This window comes from Protobothrops mucrosquamatus, unplaced genomic scaffold (assembly GCF_001527695.2).
Source record: "Protobothrops mucrosquamatus isolate PMUCROS unplaced genomic scaffold, P.Mucros_1.0 scaffold4897, whole genome shotgun sequence".
Classification (NCBI taxonomy): Eukaryota; Metazoa; Chordata; class Lepidosauria; order Squamata; family Viperidae; genus Protobothrops; species Protobothrops mucrosquamatus.
This window is the reverse complement of record NW_015390784.1, coordinates 538-12,247: the sequence shown is the minus strand read 5'-3', so window position 1 is coordinate 12,247 and position 11,710 is coordinate 538. Positions and strand designations below refer to the sequence as shown.

General features: G+C 45.2%; 1 protein-coding gene across 1 annotated transcript in view; it reads right to left on the bottom strand.

Moving 5' to 3' along the window:
- Nucleotides 1-11,487, bottom strand: part of LOC107299424 (coatomer subunit gamma-2) — a gene marked incomplete at its 5' end in the record, with an annotated part of 15,552 nt that extends 4,065 nt beyond the window's left edge. Inside the window, 10 exons of the mRNA XM_015828783.1 lie at nucleotides 552-723; nucleotides 1,601-1,740; nucleotides 3,228-3,290; nucleotides 4,529-4,654; nucleotides 5,015-5,118; nucleotides 6,012-6,087; nucleotides 7,195-7,438; nucleotides 8,557-8,652; nucleotides 9,155-9,343; nucleotides 11,413-11,487. Coding sequence (XP_015684269.1) covers nucleotides 552-723; nucleotides 1,601-1,740; nucleotides 3,228-3,290; nucleotides 4,529-4,654; nucleotides 5,015-5,118; nucleotides 6,012-6,087; nucleotides 7,195-7,438; nucleotides 8,557-8,652; nucleotides 9,155-9,343; nucleotides 11,413-11,487 — 1,285 coding nt within the window. The remainder of the gene's footprint in view (nucleotides 1-551; nucleotides 724-1,600; nucleotides 1,741-3,227; nucleotides 3,291-4,528; nucleotides 4,655-5,014; nucleotides 5,119-6,011; nucleotides 6,088-7,194; nucleotides 7,439-8,556; nucleotides 8,653-9,154; nucleotides 9,344-11,412) is intronic.
- Nucleotides 11,488-11,710: the final 223 nt, after the last annotated feature.

Here is an 11,710-nt window from a genome sequence, read left to right as displayed (position 1 = left end):
TAAATAAATAAATAAATAAATAAGGTAGGACTAGAATTCACCATCTCCTAGCGACTGGCCAAAAGTCAACCAGCCAGCTTTCATGCCTAAGGCGGGACTAGAACTCACCATCTCCTGGTGATAGGCCCAAAGTCACCCAGCCACCTTTCACGCCTAAGGCAGGACTAGAACTCAATGTCTCCAGGTTTCTAGCCTGGCGCCTTAACCACTGACTCTTATTAACCGAAGCATTCCATTTTCTCGGTTCACACATTCCGGGAAACCATGACCTCACCAAAACGGGCTTAACAAATGCTCTCCGTGTGCTGCAAACAGCGCGACAAAAGAGCCGCTACTCTTTACTTGTGCGTTGCACAAAACACTATGGCTATATTGGGAAAGTTAAGCTAGATTCGCTCTTTGGGGCTACTGAGCCGGGTGGGCGACTGGGAATTCTAGCGCCTGTCTGAAAACTGGCCAAGAAAGCTGACACGAGAGAGGAACGGAGGGGGAATCTGAGCCTCAACGCAGAGGGAAGAACATCTGGAAGAAAAATGCTTTCCCGACGGTACCTGCGGTGGGGTCGTCCAGAGGTAGCCGCACCAGGGTGTAGCACATGCCTGGTTGGTTGTATGAAAGGCTGGGAGCCGGGATGCAACGGAGGACTTCGTAGGCTTCCGAAGGCTCCATCTGAACCGTCACTTTTCCCAGGAGCTGGTCGTTCAGGGTGTTGGTGCAATCAAACTGAAAGAAAAGAGAGCGCCTGGTGGGGATTTCTAGTTTGCCTTGGCTCCGTGCCTGGCGGAGGAATTCTGGGAGTTGGAAGTCCACAAGTCCTAAAAGGGCCAGGTTTGAAGACCCCTGCCCTATGCCGTGGGTGCCCAACGTTGGCTGCTTTATGATCTGTGGACTTCAATTCCCAGAATTCCCCTGGAGGGGGGGAATTGTGGGAGTTGAAGTCCACGGGTGTTAAAGTGGCCGATGCTGGACACCCCTGCTCTACAAAGAGGCGACAGTGAAAGATTCTAACTAAACTTAATGAGCTTCAAGTCTTTTTAATTCGTTTACTCTGCCAATGTCCCCCAACTGCATCCAGTTTTGGTCACCACGATGTAAAAAAGATGTTGAGACTCCAGAAAGAGTGCAGAGAAGAGCAACAAAGATGATCAGGGGACTGGAGGCTAAAGCATATAAGGAACGGTTGCTGGAATTGGGTCTGTCTAGTTTAATGAAGAGAAGGACGAGGGGGGACATGATAGCAGTCTTCCAGTATCTCAAGGGCTGCCCCCAAAGAAGAGGGAGTCAAGCTATTCTCCAAGGCGCCTGAAGGCAGGACAAGAAGCAACGGATGGAAACTCATCAAGGAGAGAAGCAACCTGGAACTAAGGAGAAACTTCCTGACAGTGAGAACAATTAACCAGTGGAACAACCTGCCTCCAGAAGTTGGTGAATGCTCCAACACTGGAAGTTTTTAAGAAGAGACTGGACAGCCATTTGTCTGAAATGGTATAGGGTTTCCTGCCTGAGCAGGGGGTTGGACTAGATGACCTCCAAGGTCCCTTCCAACTTTATTATTATTATTATATTATTATATTTGCTTTTTTATCTTTTTTTTTTTTACCTGGAAGACAACGTGATTCGCAAAGACGTGCTTAATACAGCGGACAAAATACTCCGTCTCAGCCTCCGTCAGCTGCACGGCTTCGGACGACTTGAACAGCGGGCCCAGGTTCTTGAATTCAGGAATGGCTGCCAGTTGTTCTGAAAGGGGAAAAAGAGCAATAAAAGATAAGAGAAAATAAATCATATAGCAATAGCACTTAGCAATAGACTCATATACCGCTTCCAGTCCTCTCTAAGCAACTTACAGAGTCAGCCTTTCGCCCCCAATAATCTGGGTCCTCATTTTACTGACTTCGGAAGGATGGAAGCCGAGGATCGAACTGCTGGCAGGGGGCAGAGTTAGCCTGCAATGCTGCATTCTAGCCATTGCACCATCAGGGCCCGCCCTCCTTCCCCTTTTTTTCCTTCCTTCCTTCCTTCCTTCCTTCCTTCCTTCCTTCCTTCCTTCCTTCCTTCCTTCCTTCCTTCCTTCCTTCCTTCCTTCCTTCCTTCCTTCCTTCCTTCCGACTTAGCAATAGCACTTAGACTTATATACCACTTCACGGTGCTTTACACTCCTGTCTAAGGGGTTTACAGAGTCGGCCTTTTGCCCCCAACAATCTGGGTCCTCCTTTTACTGACTTTGGAAGGATGGACGGCCGAGTCAACCTTGAGCTGGTCAGGATTGAATTGCCGAACTGCTGGCAGCCGGCAGAATTAGCCTGCAGTACTGCATTCTAACCACTGCGCCAGCAGGGCTCAGTTTAGGGTTTAGGGTCAAAATTCCAAATACAAATGTGGGAGACGGTGAGTTCTAGTCCCACCTTAGCCATGAATGCCGGCTGGGTGACTTTGGGCCAATCACCAGGAGACAGTGAGTTCTAGTCCCGCCTTAGGCATAAATACCAGCTGGGTGATTTTGGACCAATCACCAGGAGCCCATCAATTCTAGTCCCGCCTTAGACATAAATGCCAGCCGGGTGACTTTGGGCCAATCACCAGGAGACGATGAGTTCTAGTCCCACCTTAGGCATGAAAGCCGTTTGGGTGACTTTGGCCAATCACCAGGAGACGGCGAGTTCTAGTCCCGCCTTAGCCGTGAATGCCGGCTGGGTATCTTTGGGCCAATCACCAGGAGGCGGTGAGTTCTAGTCCCGCCTTAGGCCAGGGGCAGGCAACCTTGGCTCTTTTATGACTCGTGGAGTTCAACTCCCAGAATTCCTGAGCCACCACGGCTCAGCTTGGAAACCTCTCCCTTTCCCCTCAGCATGGCCCGTTCAGGAATTCTGGGAGCTGAAGTCCACGAGTCATCAAGGGGGCCATGGTTCCTCCGTGCTGGCTCAGGAATTCTGGGAGCTGAAGTCCAGGAGTCATAAAAGAGCCGAGGTGGCCTACCCCTTGCCTTAGGCATTAAAGCCGGCTGTGTGAATTTGGGCCAATCCTTCTCTCTCAGCCCAATCTATGGGGAAAAGAGGAAGAGGAAGGTGTGGATATGTTGACTGCCTTGAGTTATGGGTAAAAACGAAGGCAGGAAACAAACAAACCAATAAGCAACGTTTCTTTAATCTCTACAGGGCGCCATTTTGTCCTGTTTCAAAGCGTGAGGGGCAAATTCTGATCGTGGAGGGGAATAAAAATATCGTTACCCTGGAATATGTCTTGTCGTGAAGGAGCCATTTTTTCAGGCTTGTTGGCCATCATGGAAATCTCTGCAATCGGAAATTAAACCACCATTAACATTTTCTGACCCAGGAAGGCAAGAGAATTGGATGCAAAGAGAAACAAAATCACCATAATAATCTTCTACATATATTTATATTATATATATATAAATAAAACTGTAAATGTTCGTTTGTTCAAAATCTTAAATCTCCGAAAGTTCTTCACCAATTGCTTTGAAATTTTGACACAACATTTCATTCGAATACGCGCGTGTTTTTATATACCTACTATTATATAGATGTCACACCTGTGACAGGTAAAAACATACTTTTTTAAAAAAAACAGCGCCATCTGTTGGACGTAAAAGCAACACACGCTACGATTTTACGATTCCATTTCAACGTTTCTGATTTACGATTTCCAAATTTCCAATTCTTCCTTTTCCATTTAACCAGACTGAGCCACAGCAACGCGTGGCCGGGTACAGCTAGTAATAATAATAAAGTTGGAAGGGACCTCGGAGGTCATCAAGTCCAACCCCCTGCTCAGGCAGGAGACCCTGTACCATTTCGACCATCATACAGGTCGTCCCCCAAGTGGCCTCAACGACCTTCTAAAAGGAGGCAAATGACCGGCTCTCTGCGAGGAGTATAAATCTTTCCATTTCCCCAGCATCCAGTCAGAACCTGAAGAAGCTTCTGGGATGAGAAGCGAAATGTCTTCAAAGAAAAACCAGAAAGTCCAGTGGCCTCCTGAAAAAAAGGCATCCTTGGGGCAACCTGGACGATGGAGAAATCTCCCCAGATGTTAACTTGTTTGGGTCGTGTGTTTCTCCTTATCTCTGTTGGGTGTCAATCTCTGCCGGTTTCAGCAGCCTCTCAAAGGGCCCCGTGGCCTGACGGAATCAGAGACCAGTCCTTGCAGGGTGCACCCTTCCTCGCAGTCTTTATTGCTTTTTATACAGTTTTTCCATGTGGCATAAGATAACATGGCAACAGCAGAGCCACAGCATTTTTATTGGTGAAACGCCTTGCCAATCCTTCAGAATATACCAGCCAGGAGGCACCAGCCCACGGGCAGTTTTCTGCAGCATCCTGTTGATGTGGGCTAGCTGATATCATGTGGACCAGGTGAGGTCATTGTAGAATTGGTCATGCATTTGATCAGGCAGTTTGCTGCTCACAAACTTTACACGACCTCTATTTCTACAGTGGCCCTCAAAGACAAGACACACAGACACACACACACATGCCCGCCTTAGCCTGACCACCCTCTAGTCCAGTACCTGCTTTCTGCTCAAAGACCGGGGCGGTGGCCAGCGGCACGGACCTCATGTCGAAAGGCTTGTCCGAAGGCTCCAGGGTGTACTGGTGCAAGGCCTTTTCCATGCCAGGAATGGAGACGGTCAGACCTGCCCAAGACAAAATGGGGGTTGGGTGGGTTTCAAACCAGGTTTCGAAACAAGGTGTCGCTCCTGCCAACGGACCCCAGAGGGGAAGGGGGAACGATTGGAACGCAGACGCCAAAGATTGAGAAAGCAGACCGTGTGAGAAGCCAGGAGGAATTTCCTGGCAGTTGGGAGCAAATTCATCAGTGGAACGTCTTTGCTTTCTGAGGGGGTGTGTGGGGGGTGTGCTCCATCGCTGGGGGTTTTCCAGAAGAGATTGGACAGCCATTTGGCCTGAAGTGGCACGGGGCTCTCCTGCTTGAGCAGGGGGTTGGGCTGGAAGACCTCCAGGGTCCCTTCCAGCTCTGCTATTCGGCCACCTACCGTTAAAGATGTAGGCGGCGTTGAGAGTCAGCTGCCTCTGCTGCAGCACGCTCAGGTAGAAAGTGGCTCGGTCCCGGACTTCGTCATCAGTGTCCATCACACACCTGTGTGGAGGGGGAGGAGGGAAGGAGGAGGAAGAGGAGGAGGAGAAGAAGGAAGAGAAGGAGGAGGAGGAGGAAATGGGAGGAGGAGGAGGACGGGAAGGGGAGGAGGAGGAAGAGAAGGAGGAGAAGGAAGAGGAGGAGGAGGAGAAGGAGAAGAAGGAGGAGAAGAAGGAAGAGGAGAAGGGGAGGAAGACGGGAGAAGGAGGAGGAGGACAGGAGGAGGAAGAGGAAATGGGAGGAGGAGGAGGAGGAGGAGGAGGAAGAGGGGAGGAGGAGGAGGACGGGAGGAAGAAGAGGAAGACAGGAGGAGGAGGAGGAGAAGGAGGAAGAAGACAGGAGAAGGAGGAAGACAGGAGGAGGAGGAGGAGGAAGATGGGAGGGGGAGGAGGAGGAAGAGGGAGAAGGAGGAAGATGGGAGGAGGAGGAGGAGGAGGAGGAAGCCAAAGAAGAAATGTAAGACTAACATTGGTCAGAAGCAGTGCCTGGCTGAGGAATTCTGGGAGTTGAAGTCCACCAGTCATAAAAGGGCCACGTTTGAAGAGCCCTGGCCTAAAGAAAAGCCGAGAAAGACGGCTTGAGAGTCGTTCCAAGGTCTTCTTGGAGACCGTCCAGTCTAGCTTTAGGGAGGCCCAGAAAAAAAAGAGAGAACCCATTTGGCTCGAAGCTGCCCAGACCAATAAATAACAATCACTTTCAAGTGGCTAGTCCATCTGGAGAAGTTCCAAGACAGAGCAGAAGCACCCCGGGAGTTTCTCCTACGACGGTACGGCTCGGCCCCGGCAACTTTTAAGATACGTATAGTCCTCAGCTTACAACTAGTTTGGAAGAAAGTTGGATTTGTGTGTGTTTGTGGTGTGTGTGTGTTTGTGTAGGGGGTGTAGGGTTGAACTCACCTCTGCAGGAGCACCAAAATGCTAGGCAGGAGACTCTCATTCTGGGCCCCGAATTTGGCCAAAGCACTGACGGCCGCTATGGAGGAAGGCAAGGCAAGAGGCAAAATGGTGTCATTTTATCGGTCATTTTATATAGCTGACGATATTTATGTTTTCTTTTTAAATACTTTTTCTGCTCGAAGCTGCCCAGCCAAATAAATAAAAGTCACTTTCAAGTGGCTAGTCCATCTCAAGGACTTCCAAGACCAAGCAGGAGTATCCAGGGAGTTTCTCTTAACGACCGTTAGGATAGTCACGACTTTCTTAGCCTGTCCATGACGGGGATAACGTGAGGATTACCTGTATATGGACTTCATCTCCCAGAATTCCCCAGCCAGCATGTGACGATCCACTTTACAAGAGTGATGAATTAATTTGCCCATTACGGTCGTAAGTGGGAGGACTACCTGTATGTGGACTTCATCTCCCAGAATTCCCTATCCAGCAGAGCTCAATTCTGGGAATTGAGGTCCACCCTTCTTAAAGTAGGCTGGCTAGGGGATTCTGGGAGTTGAAGTCCATTTATCTTAAAGCCAGCTGGCTGGGGAATTCTGGGCGTTGAAGTCCATTGATCTTAAAGCCAGCTGACTGGGGGATTCTGGGAGTTGAAGTCCATTGATCTTAAAGCCAGCTGGTTGGGGGATTCTGGGAGTTGGTCCATTTATCTTAAAGCCAGCTGGCTGGGGGATTCTGGAAGTCCATTTCACTTAAAGCCAGCTGGCTAGTGAATTCTGGGAGTTGAAATCCATTTCACTTAAAGCCAGCTAGCTGGGGGATTCTGGGAGTTGAAGTACATTTTGCTTAAAGCCAGCTGGCTGGGGGATTTGGGAGTTGGTCCATTTCACTTAAAGCCAGCTGGCTGGGGGATTCTGGGAATTGAAGTCCATTTCTCTTAAAGCCAGCTGGCTGGGGGATTCTGGGAATTGAAGTCCATTTCTCTTAAAGCCAGCTGGCTGGGGGATTCTGGGAGTTGAAGTCCATTTCACTTAAAGCCAGCTGTCTAGTGAATTCTGGGAGTTGAAGTCCATTTGTCTTAAAGCCAGCTGGCTGGGGAATTCTGGGAGTTAAGTCCACCCATCTTAATGCCCCTCACCACAAACCGGACCGGCTGTGGAAGGAAGGCCATCGCCCCCCCCCAACTCACCGGCCCGAACGGCTTCGTTCTCCAGCACCACCCGGTTGAAGATGAAGCGGATATACTTGGAAGGGGAGGGGGTCCTGGGCCCCTCCTTGCCCAGCAGGTGGAGGATCTTGGTGGCCAGCACCGTGTGCTCGCAGTCTTCGATGAACTCGCACAGATGGGCCAAGCCTGGCTCTTTGCTTTCGGGGTTCTCCTCGATGATGTCTGTGATGCAGTCCACAATGGCCCGCTTGTATTCGAAGCCGCCCTGCGGGGGACACAAAGCAGGTGTGTAGAGCAGCAGTCAGGCCCAAGGTCCTCGACTTACGACCAGAACCGAGGCCCAAATCATTTCATGGCCACCTGAAAGAACCGTCCGGAAAGGCTGACAGGAAATCCCCCCAAAAGCGGAAAGCTGAAGCCCTGAAGGCTAAAATATATTTTTTGTTTAGAAGCTAACCAGCTTGTATAACGTGAGAGGAATGATGCAATGTTAGGAATGACTCAGCAGGGTCTGTGTCCCTTTAAGAGCCTGAGTATAAAAGGGAAGGCTTTTTGATAGAGTCTTTCTCTCTCTCCTCCGTTCCCTGCTGTAACTGCTGTGCATTGGAGTTTGCTGAATTATCACCTCCTGTATGTATTAGGCTAAAATACATTTTTGTCAAGGTACTGCTATAGAAGCTAACCAGCTTGTATACTGTGAGGGGAATGATGCAAGGATAGGAATGACTCAGCAGGTGTGTGTATATCCCTTTAAGAGCCTGAGTATAAAAGGGAAGGCCTTGCTAGAGTCTTTCTCTCTCTCCTCCGTTCCCTGCTGTAACTTCTGTGCATTGGAGTTTGCTGTATTTTGTTTCTAGTATATTTGTAGATAGTGTGTAATATAAACCACATTGAAGACCAACCCGCTGTTTACTGTATTTACTCCTGGGCTACCTCAGCGCAGGAAGACTGTGCATGCTCTGACTTTTTTTAAAAAAAAATGCAATAAAAATGAAACAAAAGAAAATCCATCAATAAAATAAAACGTGAACTCCAGGAGAACGTTCTTCACGATCCGCCGATTCCAGCGGCAGGGAATTCTGCCGTTACGGAGAGAAGGCCGAGGGATGGGATCCTTGACCCCCTAACTGCTTCCTTGTTTATCGGGCGGTCCTCGACTTACGTCCACCATTGAGCCTCAAATCTCCACCGCTAAGCCATGGCGGGTTGTGACGGGAGTTTTTGCCCCATTTTACGACCTTTCTTGTTATTTATGCGAATCGCCGCAGTGGTTAAGGCAGTCGAGGTCGTTCAGTGAATCTGGCTCCCCCCCTGTAGGTTAAGTTCCCCCAACAGAAGGCTGCAGGACACACACACACACACAATGCAGAAGAGGCCGCTTACGTCATCCCGAAGCATGTTGGACAGGAAGGTCATCATGACGCTGTGTTTCCGGGGATATTTCTGGCACAGAGCACTGATGGCTTGGACGACCACCACCTGCAAAGGCAACGACGGTACGGCGTTGAGTGAGGACCAGTCGGTTCTCTGTAGCAAGTCACAGGCCATTTACACAAGCGGCAGATACACGGCCCGCTATCGGGCCCCAGGCCAGTTGGTTGGGAACACCCTGGACTTGAAGACCCCCAAGGTTCCTTCCAATTCCATTAATTCAGTTAGTCCCAAAGGTGCTTTTCCCCCCAAAAAGCAGCTCGACTTTCTTGGGTTTTTTTTTCCCCTTCGAAAACATTTCGCTTCTCATCCAAGAAGTTTCTTCAGTTCCGAAGAACCGAGAAAGTCCAAGTCCCCTTTTGGGGGGGGAAAAAAAAAAAGTACCTTTGGGACAACCGTCACCTGGATGATGGAGAATCTCCACAGATACCAAACCTGACGCGCCCTTTTTCTAAATTCGGCGGACTCGGCTCCGTGCCGATTTGGCGGAGGAGAGCCAGAATCCCATCGCTTATCAATTCTGGCGGGAAGAGGTTTTTAGGAGGCTGACCTTGAACTCATCCGATATCTCCGAGACGAAGGAGGAAATCTGCTTCATCAGCCGGTCCACGCTGCTCTCGCTGCCCGTCTTCAGTAGGGTGGTGATGGCCAGCGTGGCGATGCTGCGGTTGGAATCGGTGATAAGATTCTCCAGGTCCAAATTGCAGGCCGTCACTGCCGAGGGATGCTTCATGGCCACCTGAAAGAAGCACCCACACAGGCTGACAGGAAGACCCTCAGTAGGAAAATAATAAAATAAAATAAAATATAATATTGAAATGAAACGAAATAAATAAAATAAAATGAAACAAAATGAAATAAAATAGTAAAATAATATGGTAAAATAAAATATAAAATAAAATATAAAAAGTAAAATAATAAAATAAAATATAAAATAAAATAAAATAAAAAAAAAATGTAATAAAACGAAATAAAATAAAATAAAACAAAACGAAATGAAATAAAATAGTAAAATAAGGTAAAATAAAATATAGAATAAAACACAGAAAGTAAAATAATAAAATAAAATATAAAATAAAATAAATAAAATAAAACAAAACAAAATGAAATAAAATGAAACGAAATAAATAAAATAAAATGAAACAAAATGAAATAAAATAGTAAAATAATATGGTAAAATAAAATATAAAATAAAATATAAAAAGTAAAATAATAAAATAAAATATAAAATAAAATAAAATAAATAAAAAATGTAATAAAACGAAATAAAATAAAATAAAACAAAACGAAATGAAATAAAATAGTAAAATAAGGTAAAATAAAATATAGAATAAAACACAGAAAGTAAAATAATAAAATAAAATATAAAATAAAATAAATAAAATAAAACAAAACAAAATGAAATAAAATGAAACGAAATAAATAAAATAAAACGAAACGAAATGAAATAAAATAGTAAAATAATAAGGTAGAATAAAATACAAAAAGTAAAATAATAAAATAAAATATAAAATAAAATAAAATAAATAAAATAAGTAAAGTAAAATAAAATGTAACTCCAAGAAATTGTTCTTTATTATTAGCTGATTCCATTGCCAGGAAATTCTGCCATTGTGGAAAATAACATGAAATAAAATAAAATATGAAATGAAATGAAATATAAAATGAAATAAAATACGAATTTAAAAAAAAGTAAAATAATGAGGTAAAATAAAGTAAAATAATGAGATAAAATAAAGTAAAATAATGAGATAAAATAAAGTAAAATAATGAGGTAAAATAAAATAAAAATAAAATAAAATGAAATAAAAATAAAGTAAAATCATAAGGTAAAATAAAATATAATATAAAATAAAATAAATAAAATAAGTAAACTAAAATAAAACGTAACTCCAAGAAATCGTTCTTCATTATCAGCTGATTCCATTGTCAGGAAATTCTGCCATTATGGAAAACAACATGAAATCAAATAAAATATGAAACCAAATAAAATATGAAATGAAATCAAATAAATAAAGTAAAATCATAAGGTAAAATAAAGTAAAATCATAAGATAAAATATAGTAAAATAAAATAAAATAAGTAAAATCATAAGGTAAAATAAAATAAAAAATAAAAAGTAAAATAATAAAATAAAGTATAAAATAAAGTATAAAATAAAATGAGTAAAATAAAATAAAACATAACCCCAAGAAGTCCTTCTTCATTATCAGCTGATTCCATCATCAGGAATTTCTGCCCTTATGGAGGGAAAGTCCGAGCAATGTGGTCCTTAACAGCTAACTGTTCCCTTGTTTATAGGCAGTCCTTGATTTACGACCACAGCCGAGCGTTGCTGAGACAGTTGTTAAATGAGTTTCGTCCCATTTTACAACCTTTCTTAATATAGTTAAGCAAATTGCTGCAGTTGTTAAGATAGCAACATGGTCGTTAAATGAATCCCGCTTCCCTCATTGACTTTGCTTGTCTTAAGGTCGCAAAAGGGGATCACGTGATTCCAGGACGCTGCAACCATCCTAAATAGGAGTCAGAGGCCGAGCGGCCGAATTTGGATCACATGACCACGGGGATGCTGCAACGGTCGTTAAGTGTGAAAAACGGCATAAGTCCCTTTTTTTTCCAACGCCAATCACTAAACCAACTTTAACGTCGTATGAAATGTAAATGCAGGACAGCATGAATGCATTTAAGGCTGCCACGTTTCGCCCTTGCTTTTACCACGTTGCAAAAGTGGTCCACCGTCGCCTGACGGTGACACGAATGACATCTGAATTTAATTGATAAATTATACCGGGTAGAAGCGCTCACCTTATTAAGGGTCCTGACGGCAGCGTATCTCAGGACGGGCTTGGGAGAACTGCAGAAGAGCTGAAGCACTGAAAGGAGAACAAAATGACAATTTCAGGTCCTGTCACACACTGTAAGGGGGGGGGAGGTGTCAAGCTTGACGGACAGCTCGTCATCCGTAGCATATTTCCAACCCACCCAGAGGAAGACACCCCTTCTACATCTCCGCCTACATCTTTGAGGGCTTCAAGGCCGCCGCAGAGGCCAGCAGAACAGAACGGGAAGATTCCTGACCTTAATTGGGCTACTGTCCTGCGTT